This window comes from Uranotaenia lowii, chromosome 2 (genome assembly GCF_029784155.1).
Source record: "Uranotaenia lowii strain MFRU-FL chromosome 2, ASM2978415v1, whole genome shotgun sequence".
NCBI classification, from domain to species: domain Eukaryota; kingdom Metazoa; phylum Arthropoda; class Insecta; order Diptera; family Culicidae; genus Uranotaenia; species Uranotaenia lowii.
Genome location: NC_073692.1, coordinates 282238532 through 282260182, shown reverse-complemented (window position 1 = coordinate 282260182; position 21651 = coordinate 282238532). Strand labels below are relative to the sequence as shown.

At 37.5% G+C, this 21651-nt stretch overlaps 1 protein-coding gene across 4 annotated transcripts in view; it reads left to right on the top strand.

Annotated features, from left to right (window-relative positions):
• LOC129745917 (fat-like cadherin-related tumor suppressor homolog) overlaps positions 1-21651 on the top strand; it is a 740130-nt gene that overhangs the window by 690681 nt on the left and 27798 nt on the right. For all 4 annotated transcript variants that reach the window (XM_055739309.1, XM_055739308.1, XM_055739307.1 and 1 more), the window contains 2 exons: positions 8677-8913; positions 16090-16691. In XM_055739309.1, coding sequence (XP_055595284.1) covers positions 8677-8913; positions 16090-16691 — 839 coding nt within the window. The remainder of the gene's footprint in view (positions 1-8676; positions 8914-16089; positions 16692-21651) is intronic.

Below are 21651 nucleotides of genomic sequence, written 5' to 3'. Positions count from 1 at the left end.
TAGCATCCGTACGAGATTTGTATCCAACGGTTTAATGAGCAAGGCAATCTGCCTTTTTTCTTCTTCAGCAGCGATGATAATCCAGGATCCGCCTCTTGTCACTAATTTTCCCCTATATACTTGAAACACTTCTACTTTGAATTAGAAATTCAAATCTTACTCAATTGACTAAATATTTAAGCTGCACTTCTTCGACTATTAACATTTTTATCTCGATATGCTTCTTTCCTTCAAGCCACTGGGATCCCACTGCTTTTCTTCCATTAAAGCTTTACAGCATTCCTCTCTACGATTATTCCCCTTCCATTCCTCTGAATCACATCTTCCTCCTAAACCACATATTTCCTCTCTCCCCCAGATAAGACTGGCTCAGTAGAAAACTGAGAAAAGCTCTTCACGACAATGCATTGGCTACTTTGAACAATTAATAGATACAATTTTCACTTCGCCTTTACTTCCTTTTCTTGACCTCCAAATCATTAACCTCGACTACCATACATGATTTGATGCACTATATAATACCATTTTTCTTATCCATCGCTTGAATTTACCAACTCCTTGATTTATTTTACTCACAAAAAACACGTGTGAATTTTCTTCTCTCTGACGTACCAGTCTGATTAAGCATCTGAGAGAGTTTTTACACAAAAATGTAACCAACTGTTCCAAATCCAGTAGCCAATTTTTCCTTTCAATTTTTAAAATTCCACTCACCACCACTCACGGCTGTCTGATTTATTTTGAGTCAGATTTTAACCTAAGGTTGCCAGATTGCCCGGTTTTATCTGGGGTTGCCCGGATACTTAAAACAAAATTTCATTGACTAAATCCGGATTTTGCCCGGATCTATTCAAATTTATTGACAAAAAAAAATGCGTTGTAAAATTTTCGACTTATGCGTCCAAGATGAAATTTTTTGAGCATGTTTTATAAAAATAAACAAAAATATTTTTTTAATGCCTAAAACACGATTAAAAAACTGCTGATAAGTCATGATGCAAAAAAAAATCAAGATTTTTTTCTTGATTTGTGTTGAATAATTCCTGGGTTTTGACCAAATTTACCCCCAAATTTTGGGTGTTATGTGTAACGTAATAGCTATTTTTCATTTCCTTCCTTCGGAAATATATGCTTTATCAAAATTGAATATATAGTTTGTAACAATCCCTTATGTTACAGCCCGCTCAGTCACATGGACTCTTCAAAGAACACCCAGGGTCGGCTCACTAGCCCAAGAAAAGACTCAAAGTTAGAGTGCCGGAACCAAACCATTTATTAGGCTATCTTAACTTTTTGGCACTTTCCCTGAATCCCTAACCTGGCCTAAGTTCCCTAACTGATTTTCCAAAATAGACTTACATTTAGTGTGTGGTGTGTCGTGTGAGGGCCCGTCGATGCGCGCTGCTGCTTGCTTGGCTCTCCGCTGCTCGGTCTTCGTTATCGCCGTCCGTGGTCACCGTGGTCTAGAATGCCAACGCTCTCCAGGGCAAGTGGGTACCTCGATGCCAAACTCCAGGATTCGGATGCACCGATTGAACGATTATGGCCCCACCTACATACACCGTCGGCCTCTGTCTCCGTTTCTGGACCCGATAGACCTTGGTGCTATCGCGGTCCCAGTTTCGACGTAGTTTTGGCGACGTAGCTATGATGTCGGCCCTTCAATATGATTGAGGACCTCGTGTATTTGTCCAACACGAAGATCAGGCCACTCAACCTGGGTTCGGTCGATTCAATAATTTTTCTGGCTGTGCCCGATAGAAATTGGCGCTATCGTGGTTTCAGCCGCTTAACACTCGGATTATCGCGACGGGTAAAGACGTCCCGTTTAACCGCGCGAGACACTATTTTTAAGTTTAACTTTCTGCACTGCAGCTTAGATTTTTGGGTGTTAGCTGCCTCGAGGTCTCGATCCAAGTGGAAGAGGAAGTTGCTCAACGCAATTTTCCCTCCTCCTAGATTTTCCTCCAGACTCGTCTAAATTGTTTTTAGACGACTCCTGGAGTTTCCAGGGGTGTGTCGTGGTTCGTGTGGTGTTGTAAAAGGCTGTATACAGTACCTGACATGTGTATTTTGTGTGGTTTTTATTTATCCATTGTGCCATTTCTCCTTTTAGACATTCTAGCTATGAAATTTCACTGTTTTTTATTTATTAATTTATTTATTTTTAGAATAATTATTATGGTTTTAATTTGTTGCTTTGCTAGGTGAAATTTCCTTAAAACTACCCTAACTCCTAATAAAATAAATGATTTGGTTAGCTCCCCTGGGTGCACCTTTGCTAGCGTGGCCGTAACATAGTGAACGGTCACAAGTTTTGCTGAAAGACAAGTTGGGTCTGCGCTTTAAATCTGACTGAAATTTAATCAAACTTCCGTTAAATCAACGCAGCGAAACAATTCATAACTGTTGCTTAGGATGGCTGAAACAAAGTAGACCGAAACCTCAAAGAAATGGTTTCATTTAGAATTTCAATTCACCAAAAAACATCAACCCAAAAAGTTTATTTGCATATTTTGCTACATTTTACATTACGAGGTTTACAAACGATAAAGTGGATAAACATAGTGATGAGTACAATGGGCTACTTGAATCAAATCCATGAAAGTATACTTTTTGTTTGTCCGGAAAATCGATTGAACATAGTTTTAGAAGCCGCACGAGCTTACGAACAGAGATATAGTGCCTTTTAACCCCTTATTCCTCCCATTCTTTGTAAACAATCCAGAAACAAACAAATTTGGACTAAAAAACTTAGAAAAAAATGACCCACCTTGAGTATTTTTTTTTTGGAAGGATCAAATGAAGGCTGTTCAAGACACCGCACGCCTCGGAAAATGGAGTTATGGCTTTTCTTGCCCTCATTTCCCTTACACTCATCAATAAGGCTGGAACAAATATCAACCCCCCCCCCCCTCTCTCCCCCTTCGAAATTTTCCAAAAACCAGAAGGGGGGAATTAAAAAAATTTGAAGTAATTTATGAAAAATTTCGATAAAAATTCCAATATCTGAAAGATTATAAGACCAAAAAGTAAATTTAAGAAGATGGGAGTTGTTCCACCTTTTGCTTTCTTGATTTGATTGAATTACTTAATTAAAATTTACTTGATTTATTGGTTTTATGCAACGATATTGTATGCAATTTTGATGCATACAAGCTTCCGTGCAATTTATTCCAATTTATTTGTTTTTTGCATTATTTTTTATTGTCCCCTCCCCCCTCGCGAAGTTCAAGCTCCCAGTGAAAAAAGAAGAATTTGAAATTTTTTCCGGCCTAATTTAAGAAAAAAAAAATGATCAGACTTGACAATTATAAACCAAAAAGAGACCTGTCTAGTTTGATGTTTTCCCAGGAATCGATTGAAGGCTATTTGAAGGAATGACCTTTTACCCTTAATTTCCCAACATTTTTTAAATTCTCCAGAAAAAGCTTGTTCGAATTGGAATATTTTGGAGCAAATAAGACCTATGTTGTGTGATTTTTTTTTCAGAGGAGACTATTTGAGCCATTGCACGCATTGCACGCATTGCATAATGGAGTTATGGCCGTTTTACCATGTTAAAATGTAGGGGAATTGAGGGTAATAACAGCAACTACTCCATCTTCTGAAGCGTGCAGTGGCTAAAATATCCTTCATACAATTCTTAAAGAAAAAAAACTCAAGATAAGTCTCACTTGGTTTGAAATTTCCAAGTCAGAGCATGCTTTTATCTGAATTAATAAGAAAAGGTACGGGAGTTCAGGACAAAAACAACCATAACTCCTTTTTCCTGAATTAGGTAATTTAAAATTGTAACAAGAGGTAAATTTGCCATAACTCAATTTTCCGATGCGTGTGGTGGCTCAAATAGCCTTCATTAGATTTTCCGGTAAAAAAACACACAAATTAAGACTCGTTTGGTAAAAATAATTTCCAATCCGAACTTGCTTTTTTTGATTAATTGAAAATTATTGGGGAATCGGGGGTTTAATCAGCCATAACTCCACTCTTTGAAGCGTATGGTGGCAGCCTTCATTGGAAAATAGCCTCCATTCAATTCCTCAGAAAAATCACACGAGATAAGTCTCATTTGGTCCAAATCTTTAAAGTTCGAACATGCTTTGACTGAATTATTAAAAAAAATATTTTTTTTGACTGAATATTTAAAAAAAAATTGAGGCGAAATCTTTTCCAATGCTGCTCAAATAGCCGTCATTTGATTTTTCGGGAAAAAATCACACAAGAAAGGTTTCATTTACACCAAAATTTTCCAGCCAGAAAAGCTTTTTTTTTTAACTGTTTTAAAAATATAGGGAATTGAGGGTAAAACGGCCATTGCTCCAGTTGCTAATGCGTGTGGTGGCTCAAATGGCCTTTATTCGATTCTTCAATTAAAAAAATCACATAAGATGGGTCTCATTAGGTTCAAAATTTGTAAGTCCTAACATACTTTTTTCATAATTGATTGAAAATAAAAGGGAATCAAGAGTAAAATCCGCCATAACTACATTTTCCGGAGCGTGCGGTGGCTCAAACAGCCTTCATTCGATTCTCCGGAAAATAACACAACGAAAGTAAATTTTCATATATTTGGTTTGTTTAGGAGGGAAGACATTGAATTTCTTCGCGGTGTATACACTTTTTTCTATTGTACATCGGTAGCTAAATCAATCGTAATAAAGTGATTTTCAGCCGCAAATGTCGATTTAACACTCAAGAGCCGATTAAGGTGTTTATCAATCTGAGCGTCATAAAACTTTCTCAACTTCTGAGCCTACCCTCTTTCTAATAAATATTCGATGAACTATATATTCTGAATGAACAACTTACTATTTTTTTAAAAATAAAATCAATTCCAATGTATTACGTAAATATGTATTAGGATTTCTCCTAGTAAAACTGCTCTAATCATTTATTCTACTTTTTCGTGATAAGCATGAAACAGTTCTCAAACTCTTTGCGATACTAATATAGATTTTTTGTGGTAAACATTTTTTAATGTATTCTTGAGAGTATTAAATAAGATATTTCAGGTTAGTTCGCTGAATCTACTCGGGAACCTTTGGAAATTTATTTAGATGTTGTGAAAAAACATTGAACCTGAAGGGAATCCATAAGGTATTTCCATGAAGAGATTCATCAACTCAACTCTAATCGAACATCTTCTGAGGATATGATGGCTAACCTCAGACATACGCTCAATATGTATGTCATTACAGAGACTCGATCTCGTGACCATTAGTACGGAAGATTTATTTCTATTTTATTAATACGCCATACCCATCAGAAATTTGCTAACACACAACAATTTTCCTTAAACATGGTCGTTGGAAAAGTACATTCCTTAATACCAAAATGTTTGTGCTCCATTAAGTTTTTTTTTTTTATTTTAAAAGCTTATGAATTGGATAATAAAAAAGTCTTAATTTTGTTTGTTGATATTTATTCATTAATCCCGATGTTTTTTTTCCTCCTAGTACCACCTAGAGTACCACTTCTACTGTTTGAGGTTAACTCCATTCATATTTGAACCATACCATTATCCGAAATTCCGAAACAATAGATTAATTAGTTGATATTAAAATAGATTTGAAGCACCGATTCAAACATTTAAATGCAATTATGCAGCTTAAGGGGGGGGGTAGGGTCTAACACTTTCTAAAAATCGATTTTTTATTTTTTTTATATTCTTATTGTAAAACATTTCAAGAATGTTGTGTCAAATTTTCAAGTCAATTGAAGCAAAACTGTAGAAATTATAGGCCTTTTTCTCCTCCTATCTAATACTGCAAGAAGGCAAGAGCAGAAACTTAAAACGCGTTTTTCTCGAAAGCACATTTTTAAAGTCCGTGGACATCGTCATTTGAAAACTACTTATTCGATTCTATTCAAATTTGGAACATATTTTCTACATATAAAATACCAGACCCCAACGTTTTTCTTTTTTGTTTTTTTTCACTTTGGGGAGATTTTACAGGTGAAAAATGGCGGATTTTTTCGTGAAAAATCGTAGTTTTTACTTCAAACAGCCACAAAAATTTCATAAATTTTTTTTTTAATTTTTTTAAATTGTGACCCAAAGATGGGTCTTGACTCAAACATTCAGTCAGCGAAACTTTTTTTGTAGAGAAATGAATCCAACTTAGATGAAATTTCAGGGACTAGATAAGGGAAAATTGATGTTGAAAAACATGCGAAAAAAATTCGCCTTGTCTCCCGGTGAGACTTGAACCCACATCTTGCGCCTCTCCGGGGCCCATGTATTAACATTCTACTACAGGAGACCAACCTGGCGTATGAATATTATACTGGTTGAGTGTCGATGTCTATCGGAATGAAGGGAATAGTTCTCCCATGTGATCATAATCATTTTTCTTGGTCTATTTCTATTCCCATCTTTTCATCTTACGGTAGTTGGACTCAAATTTGGATATTTTAGGCACGGCAAGATTTGCATTGCCTTCTCATATACTGCACGGGTTGTCAGTTATGATGAGAAATGATGCGTTTGCCGTATTTGGATATCCAACCAAATTCGGTGTTTGGCACCGCCTTATTTTCTATTTTTTTAAATTGTGACCCAAAGATGGGTCTTGACTCAAACATTCAGTCAGCGAAACTTTTTTTGTAGAGAAATGAATCCAACTTAGATGAAATTTCAGGGACTAGATAAGGGAAAATTGATGTTGAAAAACATGCGAAAAAAATTCGCCTTGTCTCCCGGTGAGACTTGAACCCACATCTTGCGCCTCTCCGGGGCCCATGTATTAACATTCTACTACAGGAGACCAACCTGGCGTATGAATATTATACTGGTTGAGTGTCGATGTCTATCGGAATGAAGGGAATAGTTCTCCCATGTGATCATAATCATTTTTCTTGGTCTATTTCTATTCCCATCTTTTCATCTTACGGTAGTTGGACTCAAATTTGGATATTTTAGGCACGGCAAGATTTGCATTGCCTTCTCATATACTGCACGGGTTGTCAGTTATGATGAGAAATGATGCGTTTGCCGTATTTGGATATCCAACCAAATTCGGTGTTTGGCACCGCCTTATTTTCTATTTTTTTTAAATTGTGACCCAAAGATGGGTCTTGACTCAAACATTCAGTCAGCGAAACTTTTTTTGTAGAGAAATGAATCCAACTTAGATGAAATTTCAGGGACTAGATAAGGGAAAATTGATGTTGAAAAACATGCGAAAAAAATTCGCCTTGTCTCCCGGTGAGACTTGAACCCACATCTTGCGCCTCTCCGGGGCCCATGTATTAACATTCTACTACAGGAGACCAACCTGGCGTATGAATATTATACTGGTTGAGTGTCGATGTCTATCGGAATGAAGGGAATAGTTCTCCCATGTGATCATAATCATTTTTCTTGGTCTATTTCTATTCCCATCTTTTCATCTTACGGTAGTTGGACTCAAATTTGGATATTTTAGGCACGGCAAGATTTGCATTGCCGTGCCTAAAATATCCAAATTTGAGTCCAACTACCGTAAGATGAAAAGATGGGAATAGAAATAGACCAAGAAAAATGATTATGATCACATGGGAGAACTATTCCCTTCATTCCGATAGACATCGACACTCAACCAGTATAATATTCATACGCCAGGTTGGTCTCCTGTAGTAGAATGTTAATACATGGGCCCCGGAGAGGCGCAAGATGTGGGTTCAAGTCTCACCGGGAGACAAGGCGAATTTTTTTCGCATGTTTTTCAACATCAATTTTCCCTTATCTAGTCCCTGAAATTTCATCTAAGTTGGATTCATTTCTCTACAAAAAAAAATTTTTTTTTAAGTTAAATAAAAACGTTGGGGTCCAGAGAAACATGTAATAAAAATATTTTGCTCTGATTTTTTGACTTCAGAAGATTCTGTGCTGAGATACAGTGTCCACCGCAAATCCTGTTTTCTAAAAGGCATCCTCGAAAGTGCTCCGTCACCGGCTCATTTTTCAATATTTTTCTACGAAAAAATTACTAAATGTTCTTTTAACAATGCTTTGTATAATCCAAAAAATTTTAATACATTTGTTTGAACGATAGCTCAAGAAAAAAAATCGTGAAAATGGTGTTTTTTTATACCCGTTAGACCCTCCCCCCCCCCCCCCCCCCTTAACGATAAGTAGTACATACATATTTTATATTTTATGTGATCTACATTCATAAAAAAAATAGGATTGTTCTCATACGCATGATTTCGTTGTCCAAGACTGTAAGCATGATTTTGATAGAATAAAACGTTTGCACGAATTGAACAAGTTATGCCCTGCAATTCATGTATCTAACATCATCTAAATATAAATTGTGTGCACCTCTTAGTTGGGAGCATATTTATCATACTCGCGTACAATGATGAAAACTCATTTTACGCAGCACAAGTACACGCCACATTTAACGCTCGTACCTTGATGTTGTACATATTATGGTAATCCAATAAATCGTTAATCCACGAATATTTTCTTCCGTTTTTTCCTTTTCCCTGGGACATTGCTCAATCCCAATGGCCTGGATCCTGCGCTGCCTATCGACGCCATTAATTCGTTTCCATCCGGTCCCTTCGGCTGCTGCTGAATGAAACGAAAAAAATGAAATAAAATGAAATCCTCCTACAACGTCCATCATCATCATCATCCTCATCGTCGTCGTCGTGTCCGGCTACTGTTGTTTGCCCCCTGGACAGGTGCGATCTACGTGGTGGACGAGCTGGACTACGAGCAACGGCAGAGCTATGAACTATTAATTAGAGCCACGGACAGCGTTTCCGGTGTGTCGGCGGAAGTCCCGGTATCGGTGCTGGTCCAGGACGTGAACGACTGCCCGCCGGAGATCGAGCAGGACAGCTACAACATTACGGTATCGGAACGGGCCCAGTTCGGGACGGCCATTTTGCGGGTGCTAGCCAAGGATAATGACACCGGTAAGTACCCTCTCCCCTACACAGCTTCCTACCTTTTTCGTCCAGAGACTCTTCCTGTCGTAGTCCATCTATCGAACGAATCCGCTACACATAGCATCAATTTTATCATCAGCAGCATCATCAGTTATGGGGTGCGCTGTTTGGGTGGATTAAGGTGTCGGTTTTTGATGTTTGCTTTGAAGTAAATTGCATTTCGCTCCCCGTTCATGACCGGGCTTCATTAATCTTCGATGGTAACAAATCCCCAATATATTACGCCGGAGCTGGTTAAATGAACTTTCACTTATTTTATCAACCAGTCGTTGGACCGATTATGTTATAATAGGCAAATCATGGCATTTGAAACATAAAAATTTTTTAGAAAGTTAAACAGATATTATCGCGCTAGCACTAAATTTCACTTCGGAAGTCAGGCTACCGACTTACTTCTGCAAAGAAAAATGATGTACTGAAGGGTGTTCTGATCTAAAAGTGGGCAGACTAAATTGCGTGTGAATAGATTATTTGTTTATTTTATACCAAAATTTCTTTCATTTTGGAATTTAATATGTATAAAAGACTTAAAAATGCTCAATTAAGATGCCGCTTTACATAGTCCAAATAAGCGAGCCTTTCGTTTGACGCCTGCCATCACATTTTGTACAGTCACCTTATTCAATTTCTTTGCCGTAGAATGCCAGTTTGCTTTGAACTGCTTCTTGCTGCTGAAAGTTTTTTGTGTCCTTTTATGGTTCTGCCTAACTATCGCCCAACATTTTTCGATTGTGCGAAGTTCTGGTGTGTCGGGAGGGTTCTTATCCTTGGGCACAACCTGAAGGTGTTAGCGGCATACCACTCCATGCCCTTTATTTCATAATGGCAGGAAGCATAATCAGACCAAAACAGCACAGCCAAGACATGTTTCTTCAGGAATGACAGCAAACGGTTTTGAAGACACTCTTTCGTGTAAATTTCTGGTTGACGGTCCCGGCTGCAACGAAAATGTCGCTTTACAAGCAATTGGTACAGATAGCTTGTCAAACGAGATATTTCTTGGCAAACTTTGATAGCTTAATATACTTGGAAATGTCTACCACCTTTCCCCTTCCGGGTGCTGTATAATAAGTACTCAACAAATACGTCCATTTCCACGCCCTCGAACTTTGTCAACAATGTCGTATACAAATTCCGAAATTTTGTTTTTTGCGTAAGGAAATCGTATCGTTGTGATTGCGTCCGATTTTCGATTCCCCCCCGATCCAGACTTCCTAGTTTTCGACAAACGTGCCTCGAACACTTTTACTACATTGGTTACGGTTGATTTGGCCAGATTCAACGATTTTGCTATTTCTGCGAGCGTGTAGTTTGGATTTCCACGACGCATGTACAAAATTTTAATTCGTAGCTTCTCTTGCTTGGACGCCAGTTTGATAACTAAAGAATCTAATGTCAAAATGCAAAAAAGAAGCATCATTCTACACACATACACCTACAAAATGAGGGGTGTTCAAGTTTTGTATATGAATGATTAGAAACATTTAGCCGTTAATGATTAGAAATAATACGACGAATTTAAGTTGGCCACATTTTGAACCGAGCACCCTTTAATATGTTGAGAAACAAGAGTGATATGACAATTTCAAGCAAAAGGTGTCAAATTGACACTCAAGGTCTGATTACGGAGTGTTTTGTCTCTCAATAGTGTCATTTTCACACTCAAGTGCGGATTAGAGTTAATCTGAGTTTTGAAAAGTTTCATAATTATTTGTTCTATATGAATTTCTTGTCCTTGATTTGAAAATAAGTAGTTCAATTAAAAATATTTAGAATGGACGAAGGTAATCCACCGTTCAAATAAAACTACTTTAGACGATGATCGAAACCCAAATGGCTGTAAAAGTGATGAATCAAGGCAACTTTAAGATTAGGTACATGAAATGTAAATCACCTACTTAAGTTGGAGGAGATTGTTTACAACCCGACACATGAGATTTTTAAGCAAAAACTTTAAAAATATATTTTTGTAAATATTGATTAATCTACTGATTTGAAGAGTAGTTACCAATATTGTGATCACTAAACTATATAAGAAAAAAAATTTACAACATTCCGAATATCACTCATTTTCAATGAATGTTCCTGATTGCACTTCGCAACTGAACGAATAGCGATCGGGTTTTGTTATTGATTGCTACTGGACCTATCCGATCATCGTTCGTTCTATTCATCGCTAACATATAGATCACCTCGCACGATGCTTGCTTTCAAAACAGTGCAGCCCTATCATCCAATTGGAATCTCACCAAAGAGCGATGCATATGGCGAATCATGTTCGTCTAGGATCAGGAGTGAATGGTTCAGGCAGTGAGTGAGTGATACATTCAACCGATCATTAGCAAATGTTGTTTGTTTTTAAACATAGCCAATTAATAAATTTATTTGAATTTACAGCGTTTTTTTACACCAGTAAGAATAAAATCAAATTGTAGTTGGCTTTGTGAGGGAAAGATGTTCACTTCCGCTGTGTTTTCGATTTCAAATAAACCAGGCGGATACTGAGTGAATGACATTCAGAATGGATCAGTTTGTATCTCACTCATCTCTGATATGCGATGTTTGCAAAATCGATGATTCTGAATGATGCGACTCGGTTTGCATAGCTGAGTGGAGCGCTGATCGAGATTGCATACCAGTCGGGCGAAGCAGTTGCGAGAGGCGCTTTCCTATTATACAGTCAGAATGTTTCAAATAAGAAACATATCCTGAGTGTTTATTTTGATTGATTTTCGGACCATTGTTTTCATGTGATAAGAAAAATCATTTTATGTTAGTTTTGATTCATTTTTTCACTCCGTCTGAAGTTAAAATATCTGAAAATTGTTCTTTACATTTGAAAGCCTATAAATTGAGTTTCAAATAGGCTAAATTTGGTTTGTAGTTGGTCATATTTTTTCTGATTTTACACTTTATAAATGTCAAAAGAAGAAAATTCTAAAACTATGTCTCAACCCTAGTGCCATTGCATACTTTAAGGCGCTATTTTCTGAATTTGATGGAAAATCAAATGTTTTAGCCCCTCTATTAGTCAGACAGTTTTTGTAATTATATCAGTTATAGGATAAATAATCGTTATCTTGTAATCAGTAATGATCACGATCAATTTAGAAGAAAAAATACCGTTTTGAACTCTAGGGATCAATTGAACCCATAATGAACATTTCGGAAAATATAATCTGAAAAAATTTTGAGAGTTTACCATTGTTTTGAAAATATAGTATTATGCAGTTCATTTTACACTCAAAGAATTTATGTATTGGAATATATATTTTTGTTTTAATTTTTTCATGTCAGAAACATTTTAAAGTGATAAAAAAGATCTTCTACTCGCATTTTGTGACATTTTTCAAACATAGTTTAGCAACTCAAAAAAATATTATATTTAAATTTTTTGAGCTTATAGCATAGTTGTTTTGCTTCATTTAGCAAATTTTTCTTCTCCCTTAGTATTTCCAACAATAATCCACTTACATTCAATCATATATCTGATTGCTTCTCGACCAACTTTAATTATCAAAATTTCAACAATACATATAATACACAATCGGATTGATTTCGTACATTCAACAATATATATATAATACATTCAACCATGGTTGTATGATTCATTTCTTGCATTCAACTATAAATATAGTATTTATAGTTTGTTCTACCATAACTATATGATTGATTTGACCATAAATATGATAGATTCAAGTATAATAATATGATTGATTTAATTATTATATGATTGATTTGATTATAAATATGATACATTCAACTATATTAATATGATTGATTTAATTATAAATATGATAGATTCAATTTTATTTCTATGATATGGCCAACTATAAATATTGTAAATTAAAACTTGTGTATATTGGAAATGATCAAATCATAAGATTTTTTTTTTTTGATTATTTTATGGCTACGTTTTATTTTATTTTAATTTATTATCTAGCATTTTGCATCTAGTTTGTTTAGCCACCACGATGCTAGAAAAGCTGCCCGGAAATCTCGATATCCACGTTCTGGTTCCTCCGCTGTTGTTCTTTTTGCATCTTGATGCATTTCCCCAGCAAACTGTGCGTCTTAACTAATCGGTCCCGGAAGACTTCCTTAGAAATTCGAGCTTCTGCACCCGGCGAAGATTGACCTTGTGGGGGAAAAATTCACCCAATATCATGACATAAATCTATCATACGCTGACTTATCAATGCTAGTTTCCTGTGAGAACCTGCCAAGATAACGTAAGGAACGTCGAGACCCACGTCGATTTCGCGGGCAGCCAGAGTAGGAGTACTTTTCCCAATTCCAGGAAATGTCGGTATACTACACGACCGCTGCCAGGAACTGGTAGAGGAAAATGTTTCCCCATCGCCGGAGAGCGCTAACGTTTTGCCACCGACGCACATAGGAGTACTCTATGGAAAAAGTTGGCCAAAACCTGTTTTTCTCTTTAAAATGATTAAACATCTTTTTTTCGTTATTTTCAAGTATACACAACTCATTTTTAACCAAAATTTCAAATTTCTTAATTTTGGTCCTTTTGGGTCACTCGCTGCACCCTTATAAAATGTTTGTTTTCAAGCAAATTCGAAACAAACCAGCAGATCAACTATCAGAAATGATGAAAAATACCATTTTTTAAACAAACAAATTAAATCAATAAAAAACGTTTGTATAACACAAAGTAAATGCATGGCATGCTCGCTATCTGAAACAAAATTAGGGACAAAAATCGCTCAAATTTGTTGATTTAAAAATTGAAAAAAGTTCGAGTTTGCAAGTATGCGCACGATTTTTCTTTTGGACATATTTAAAGAAGTTAAAAGCATTCGTGTGATATGTGAAGTTTTTCCCGGCGGAGCCCGGAAGATAAATTTAAACACTAATTTGTAAAAAACAGTATAAGTTTGTTAAAAAAAACATTGCACTATTTTGCTTACCTTCTCTACTACATGTGTTTAACAAGAAATGATCGCAATTTCAACCAGAATTCATTGGTCATATTAAAACTGAAGATTTTTAGAAGAAATTTTATTAATAGTCACATAATTCTGCATGTTATGCAGCCTGTTATTGTACGTGTTTATACCAAATTTTGGAAGACAAAATATATAATTTTGATACATCAATGTTTCGAGTTATGCCATTACGAACTCACTATACCAATGGTTTAAAATCGACAATATTAATATGCAACAACTATCTAACAACCGAAAAACCTAAAAAAATATATTTTTTTAAATTTTTATTTTGATGTTTTGGCCAGAAATTTGGGGTAAAATACTCCTGTGTGTGACGTCAGGAACTGCCGGCTGAGCTAAAAAAAACAGAACTACAATCGCTGTAGGGAACACGTACTGCTCTCATACTTACGATTCTTTATTTTTGCTAATGAACACGGATGAACAAGTTTTCAAGTATCACACAATCAATCATAGAAAAAAAAGTTTAATTTACTATATTTATAGGTCAATACCTAGAATCAATCATACATTTGCAGTTGAATCTATCATTTTTACAGTTGAATGAATTATTTCACTACAGTTGAATCTATCATATTTATAGTTGAATGTTAGAGGTCAACCAGAAATTTATGGTTGAATCTATTATTATTATTGTTGAATAACTATAATCAATCATACAATTGTAGTTTATTTTTTCATATTTACAGTTGAATCAATTATATCATTGCAGTTGAATCGATTATACTCATAATTGATTGCGTAAAGTCAATCATCAGTTTGTAGTTGAGTCTATTGTTTTTAAAGTTGGATGCGAAAAAATCAACTACTCTTTGATAGTTGGTATAGCCAGCTGAAATAACAGAACAACTATGGTTTTTTTTCTCCGTGTATACTATAGGTATACTTTTTGCACTGACCATACTGACTGGACACTCGATTTCGTTTGTTGGATAATTTTTCCAACTGTACACAATATCGATTCCAGAGCGCGCATCGATAGATTTGAAGAAATGCTATCCAAGTAAGAAAGTGCCACCCAACTTTATAAACAGGCCATTTCTACGATAAAATCGAGATAAACAGGTACATTTTTCCTACAGGGCATTTGTATCGGAAAAATGGTAGCTTCGACACCTACCGTTGGTCGAATTTTTGTTCTAAGTGTCCTGTCAGTGTGATCAGTGCTTTAAGAGTTATTTTAATGGTCATTCTATAATAATTTTTCGATATTTAAAAAAACGGACATTTTTTATGAGAAACCCTGTATAGAACAAATGGCTAAAAACCCTATTAAATGGTATAGTTTGAATAAAAAAGAACATAGGAACAGTGGGAGGACCTATGGAATTGCATGGAGGTAACATTTCTATTGATTTTGAGTCCAAAAAATATCGAGAAATGTTTATAACGTTTTCCCCTAAATGTATAAAGCAACATTGTCCATCTCTTGAGTATAATTGTTTTTGAAAGAAAACGTTCAAAAAATTAATAAAGTCCAAACAAAAAATGACTGTTTTTGATGGTTCAAGCCTTCTGTGCCAATTGGCATCAAAACAATAGTTTTGAAGATGTTGAGATACGTTGAAACCATAGTGATCAAAGTTACCCCGAAACACGAAATCTGGTTTTGTAACAAACATTCAGTTATAGCCATGAATGTCGTTTGAATATTCTGCTATCAATGATCATGCTTTATACTCTTTACCTCAGTAAGTATTTTCAAACTTTTTAAAGTTACAAAAAAGCAACCCCTTCCAAAATATTCCAAAATTAATTAAAAAAGTTTTCAATGTTCCTCCAGTTTACGGTACTTTATTGAACTTCCGTTTTGTTATCTTATATCTGCTGTAGTCAAAAGATAATCAATCAACGATGACGTTTATGTTCAATCTATATTTTATAAGCCGAAAAAACTGACCACAACACAAATGCAAAGTTTTGGTGATCCTCTCCATACTACTAAGGAAAAGATTTCGATGCCTATCATTAGTTTACCTTTTCACATTGGATTACCTTATTTCAATCACCACATCAGGATGGTATTTACTTTATTTCCATGGTGTTAAAACTTTATTAGAATATCGTTTTCGTTAAACCATTCTTGTTCGGCCATAAACAAGTTCCCCCTAAATATCGTTGATTTGAGAAATGTAAGTACCTACTCACTCCCGTTTGCTTATTTTCACAGGCATCAATCAGAACATCACCTACGCGCTGCAGACGGATTCCAAAAACACCTCTGAGTACTTCCATATGGATCCCAGCGAAGGGGTAATCTATTTGAAGAAGTCTCTGGACCACGAAACTCTGAGCCACCATCACTTTACGGTGATTGCCAGTGACAAAGGTGTCCCCAGCTTGAGTTCAACGGCCCACGTTTGGGTCTCGGTGATGGACATGAACGACAATCCGCCAAAGTTCGAGCAGCCGTCCTACTCGTGTGTCCTTTCCGAACACGCCACCCGGGGTCAGTTTGTAACGGTTGTTTCTGCCTCGGATCCGGATTACATTGACCACGACCGGCTGATTTACACCATCTCCCAGGGCAATGATTTGCAAACCTATGACATCAATCCGGTCAGCGGAATCATCACCCTGGTCAACATGCAGAACTTTGCCGAAAAACACGTCACCATCCTGAACGTTTCCGTGACTGATGGAGTGTATACGAGCTTTACCAGGGTCAAGATTACCATCCTTCCGGCGAATCTGCACAATCCGACCTTTGAGCACCTGTTCTACGATGTCAAGGTGAACGAAAATCAACTGGCTGGCCGACTCGTGACTACGGTGAGTAATCCCTAACTGTATCCGGTTTTAGAACAAAAGAACTCACCCACCCACACTCAAAGAAAAAAGCCACATATTCCACCAGCTGCTGACAATGCCCGCCGGAAAAAGTAACGTTTCCTATTAAAGTTAAGTGCCAAAGAAGAATCCTCCAGACTCTAGTCGCTCTTTGAAGTGTATTATTCTCATTATCATTTGTGACGCTTCCCTTTTTTCTCGATCCCACACACAAACCTTCAACTCATATGAATGTTGGTGGAGCCGGGATGTGTGGATGATACCATTCGCTTTTGTTTGGGCACTCGTTTACGCCTTTCTCGGTTTCCTGGCTCGGTGTTGTTACGCCCGTTTTTGAAGAACAATCTTGTCCTCTGTGTTTTTCCCTTCGTGAACAGAACCGAGCGAGTCCTTCCTTCGTATATGTACATACATTCTGGTGGGACGAGCCGGATGACACCCATGACACCATGAGTATCATCACATGTACCAGCTTTAATTTATGCTAAAAGCACATTTGAAATTAGCGGCACACAAAGCAAAAAAGGCGTGAAGCCATGCGGGATTTTATATTTGACAGAACTTTTACTATATGTAGTCTGCACTAGGATGGTTCAAATTTGTCAAGCAAATAAATTCAACGAAACTTTAATATGACTTATAACAGACTTTATAACAACAAGTAATTAGAACAACAGAGCATCGGACACAAACACCATTTAGAAGAAGAGTCTGTAACGAATTCTATGAAAATTTACCACTCAAAACATTTTTAACTGACCGAGAGATTAAAAAATTGATTGCATGAATGCACCCAGCCATTTCGAAGAAGTTCAGCTCATTACATTTAGGAATGTTAAAGAAGTTTAAAGTATTAATGAGAACCACTCATTTAAAACAATTTTTTATTTACTTAATCTAGTATATACCCTAAGGTTTTTTTTAGAAGCTTCCCTCTCGCGTGTGCTGCTGTACAACTTAGCTCTAGCTTTCGTCACCCTCCATCTGGTAGAAAAGTGCACAAGAAAAATGTTATAATTCAAAAGTTCGAATCGAAAATGGAAGTTGAGCGGCTTTCCAACAGAATAGTGTATTTTTACGCAGTTTATCTTAGTTGTGACACAATTGAAACAAAATTTTGAAAAATGTGGTGAAGAGAAAATGTGTTTTGTGAGGGGAAGAAATAATTAAAAGGGATCATCTATCTTGTTTTCTATCAATAAATCTGTAGTGCCAATAGATTTTAATGGAAAAATGTGCTCGTTAGATCACATTTCTTTTGAAATAAACAAGAACTGGCAAAAGAAATTTAGTGTGAATAAGATGATGTATCGAAAAAAAGTAAACAGAAGAGCCGAGCGTCCAAACATGTTTGTACCTGTGCAGGTTGAGGAAAAAACCCATTTTGCTTCTCTGGGTCCATGGTTGACTCTTGATACAAGTGCTACAAGTAACATTGTCCCCCCTACGCCATAAAGTCCACCTGGAACCACTCAACCTTTATTCCCACCTCGAGCTGTTTAACACACTTTATCTTTAGTGGTGAGAAGTCGGGCCTAGGAGGTCCCGCAATGCAAAACGAGTTGTCAACCCTCCGATCACATCCGCAGTTCAGAGACATGACCCACCGAACGCGTGTTGGACTCTCACCCACTGAGTACTGGTATCTCAATACCCAGGTGTACCACCAGATCTATCAACGGCCTCTTGTGGGTTTCGTGGTAGTTCTCTTAGCCGTACATCTGCAATCGCTGGGACTTGCAGACACGTTTCCGCCCTAGACCACAAGGAGATGGAACTACCAGCCCAAAGCTACTCCCTTAATTCCTCATGGGGCCGCAGACCTAGTTCTCACCTCGAAGTGTTCAACACACTACCCTTCAATAGTGGGAGGTCTTATCGCGCTAGTGCGCTCCAAGGCATTACTTTCGACAACGCTTCACATAATTCTATCAAAACGGAGATGATATCCCGTGGTTTTGATGAAATTGTAATAAAATGGATTAAGGCAATGCTGAGCAATCGAAAAATTACAGCCAAGCTAGGAGATACATCACTGACAGTGAAAACAACAAAGGGCTGCCCTCAAGGAGGAGTACTATCCCTCTGTTGTGGACACTGGTAGTAGATGATCTCCTGAATAACTTGACTGAATTGGGCTTCGAAGTGCTCGGCTTAGCAGATGACAAAGTAGTCATAGTACGAGGTAAATTCGACTGCACTGTTTGTAATAGGATGCAAAATGCATTAAATTACTGCCTAAAATGGTGCAAAAAAGAAGGACTTAACATAAATCCCCCAAAAACTACAATAATTCCATTTACAACAAAAAGAAAAGTTGATATAAAGAAATTAACCTTGAATAATCAACCCATAGCACTAGGAACTCAAGTTAAATTTCTTGGTGTTATTCTTGACCAAAAGCTGAACTGGAACGCGCACTTAGAATACGCTATTTCTAAATCTCTATCAACGTTCTGGGTATGCAGCAAGACTTTTGGAAAATCATGGGGACTAAAGCCGAATATGATCTCATGGATCTAAGTATACAGCAATATCGAGACCCAGATTATCCTATGCAGCTCTTGTCTGATGGCCCAAAACATTACAGGGAACAACACGGAAGAAACTATGTAAATTACAAAGAGTAGCATGCCTTTCTATAACTGCATGGAGCATCAAAGTCAACTCCATCGTCTGCGCTGGACGCAATCTTAAATCTCTTGCCTCTACCTGAGTACGTGCAGTTGGAGGCGGAAAAAGCAGCTTTAAGATTGAAACGAACTGCTTTATTACAAAATTGGGAGCTAAAAGGGCACCTAAAAATTCTAAACAGGCTCAACATGAATGCATTGGATACATCCGCTCGAGACTGGATGATTACTAAACCAAATTTTTATGCAAGTTTCTACAAGTTTAGACAAAGTCCATGCGATATATTGTTGTGTGGAAATATGTTAAAAGAGAATGTATAGACACGCTAATATCTGCATATTTTCAGACAGTCAAGCAGCAATACGGGCTCTGAAAGCCCCAATGTGCAATTCAAAGCTGGTGTGGGATTGTATTAATGCTTTGAATCAATTATCAATCCAAAATCAAGTGAACCTATACTGGGTTCCAGGCCACTGTGGTATAGAAGGCAATGAAAAAGCAGATGAACTCGCTAGGAATCTGAAAGGCGCATGATTGGCCCTGAACTTTTTTGTGGAGTATCTACTTGTGCTCTTACAAGTAAACTAAAAAAATGGGAGAACTCAAAGATCAAATTCAAGTGTCTTGTAGCCATCGCTGCTAGACAATCTAAAAAATTCATAAAGCCCGATTCTAAGAAAACTTGTGAACTTCTAAGTCTATCGAAAAGGGATCTTAAAACATTTACAGACCTTTTTACAGGGCACTGTCCATGCAACTACCACTTACATAAAATAGGCAAACTCAGTAATGAGATGTGCCGGTTTTGTCAAACTGAAGTAGAAACTGCATAGCACTTAATGTGTGACTGTGGATATTTTATGACACATCGGCTGAAAGTTCTTGGTAAGTGAATCTTAACGCCCGATGATATTTGGAAGATGAAAGCCAGTAAGGTGGAGGGATTCATAAGAAATACCATCCCAAACTGGAACAATGTCTCGATTTCGACTACAACTGCCATCTCTATCAATGATGACAGTATTGCGTGATCAAACAAATAATAAATTGGGTTATTCCACAATAGATCACAAAAAGTTGGTCGCAGTGGATCTTCTCATAGAAAAAAGGCATTACTCATAAACAAGAATAATTTCAGCAATACTACTCATCGTTACGACTCGATGTGTGAAATCTCCTTGAATGACTTGAGAACCGACATCTCCCAGCAATGACTCGAGATTCCCACATAAACCTCGCCTCTTTGCGACTCGAGGCCTGATCTCTCCTGTTACGACTCGAGATTCGATCTCTATCTGATCTCTATCGACTCGAGATCTGACCTTTCCTCGTATTGACTCGAGGTAAACATTTAAAGCCCTACTCTTGTTGATTGATCTCTGCTCTAGCGACTTGAGATACAACCTCTTAAATATCTTCAAGACTCGGGGTTGACCACACAAACCTCTCCGCCTGGAGGTTCAAGGCCTGACCTCTCCTATAACGACCCTAAGACCAACCTTTTATCCACAAGATTCAAAGTTTGCCACCTTTATGCCCGTGGCGCCTGAAGACGTCATCCTACATCGACTCGAATGGCTTACCTGGCGTCGAGAGCCACACTTCCCGTGGGTTTTCTCAGATCGTGAAACACTTTGTCAACGATTTTCACTGCGAAGAAGGAAAAGTCTTATACCCACAGCTTCGATCGTTGGGAATCGCTCTTCTCAAATACTCCCCGAAGGTGGAGCAACCTACGCACGAACGCGGCGTACCCACGGCATCCGCTACGCAGAAGATGTTGCCTAATCTTTGTAGCTTCATACCGTGGGGTCGGACCCACACTACTCGAAATCCCCTCGTCGATGGTGTCAGTCTACTCCGACCGTTGCAACGCGTTGTCCGGTCCTCTTGTATCCCTTTGGCTGGCACCCTAGGATTTTTGACCGTCGTGTGCCAGATCGAGAGTAGCTTGTCCTGGACTCGCGCCTGTCACGGTACACATTCGGGACTTTGAACGCTACGACTTGGATTTTTCCCGACAGTGACGATATCTGACACCGACTCGAGAGGCTCTCCCTTCTTCGAAAACCTCTCTACCCGTGGATATCCCCCGGAAGTGGTGTACCCCTTTTCCTACGAGGTCCGCTACGAAGAAGGTGTGTAAATTAGCGATTGACCTCGGAATATTATAATCTCAGATTGGCGCACAGACGTCTTCTCGATGACTTGGTATCGGAAAGGTTTTCTAGTATAGTGATAGCTAACGTTGACGAGCTCGTGCATCGTACCCTAAGCTTTGCACCCACATCGTTTCAGAATTTCCGAC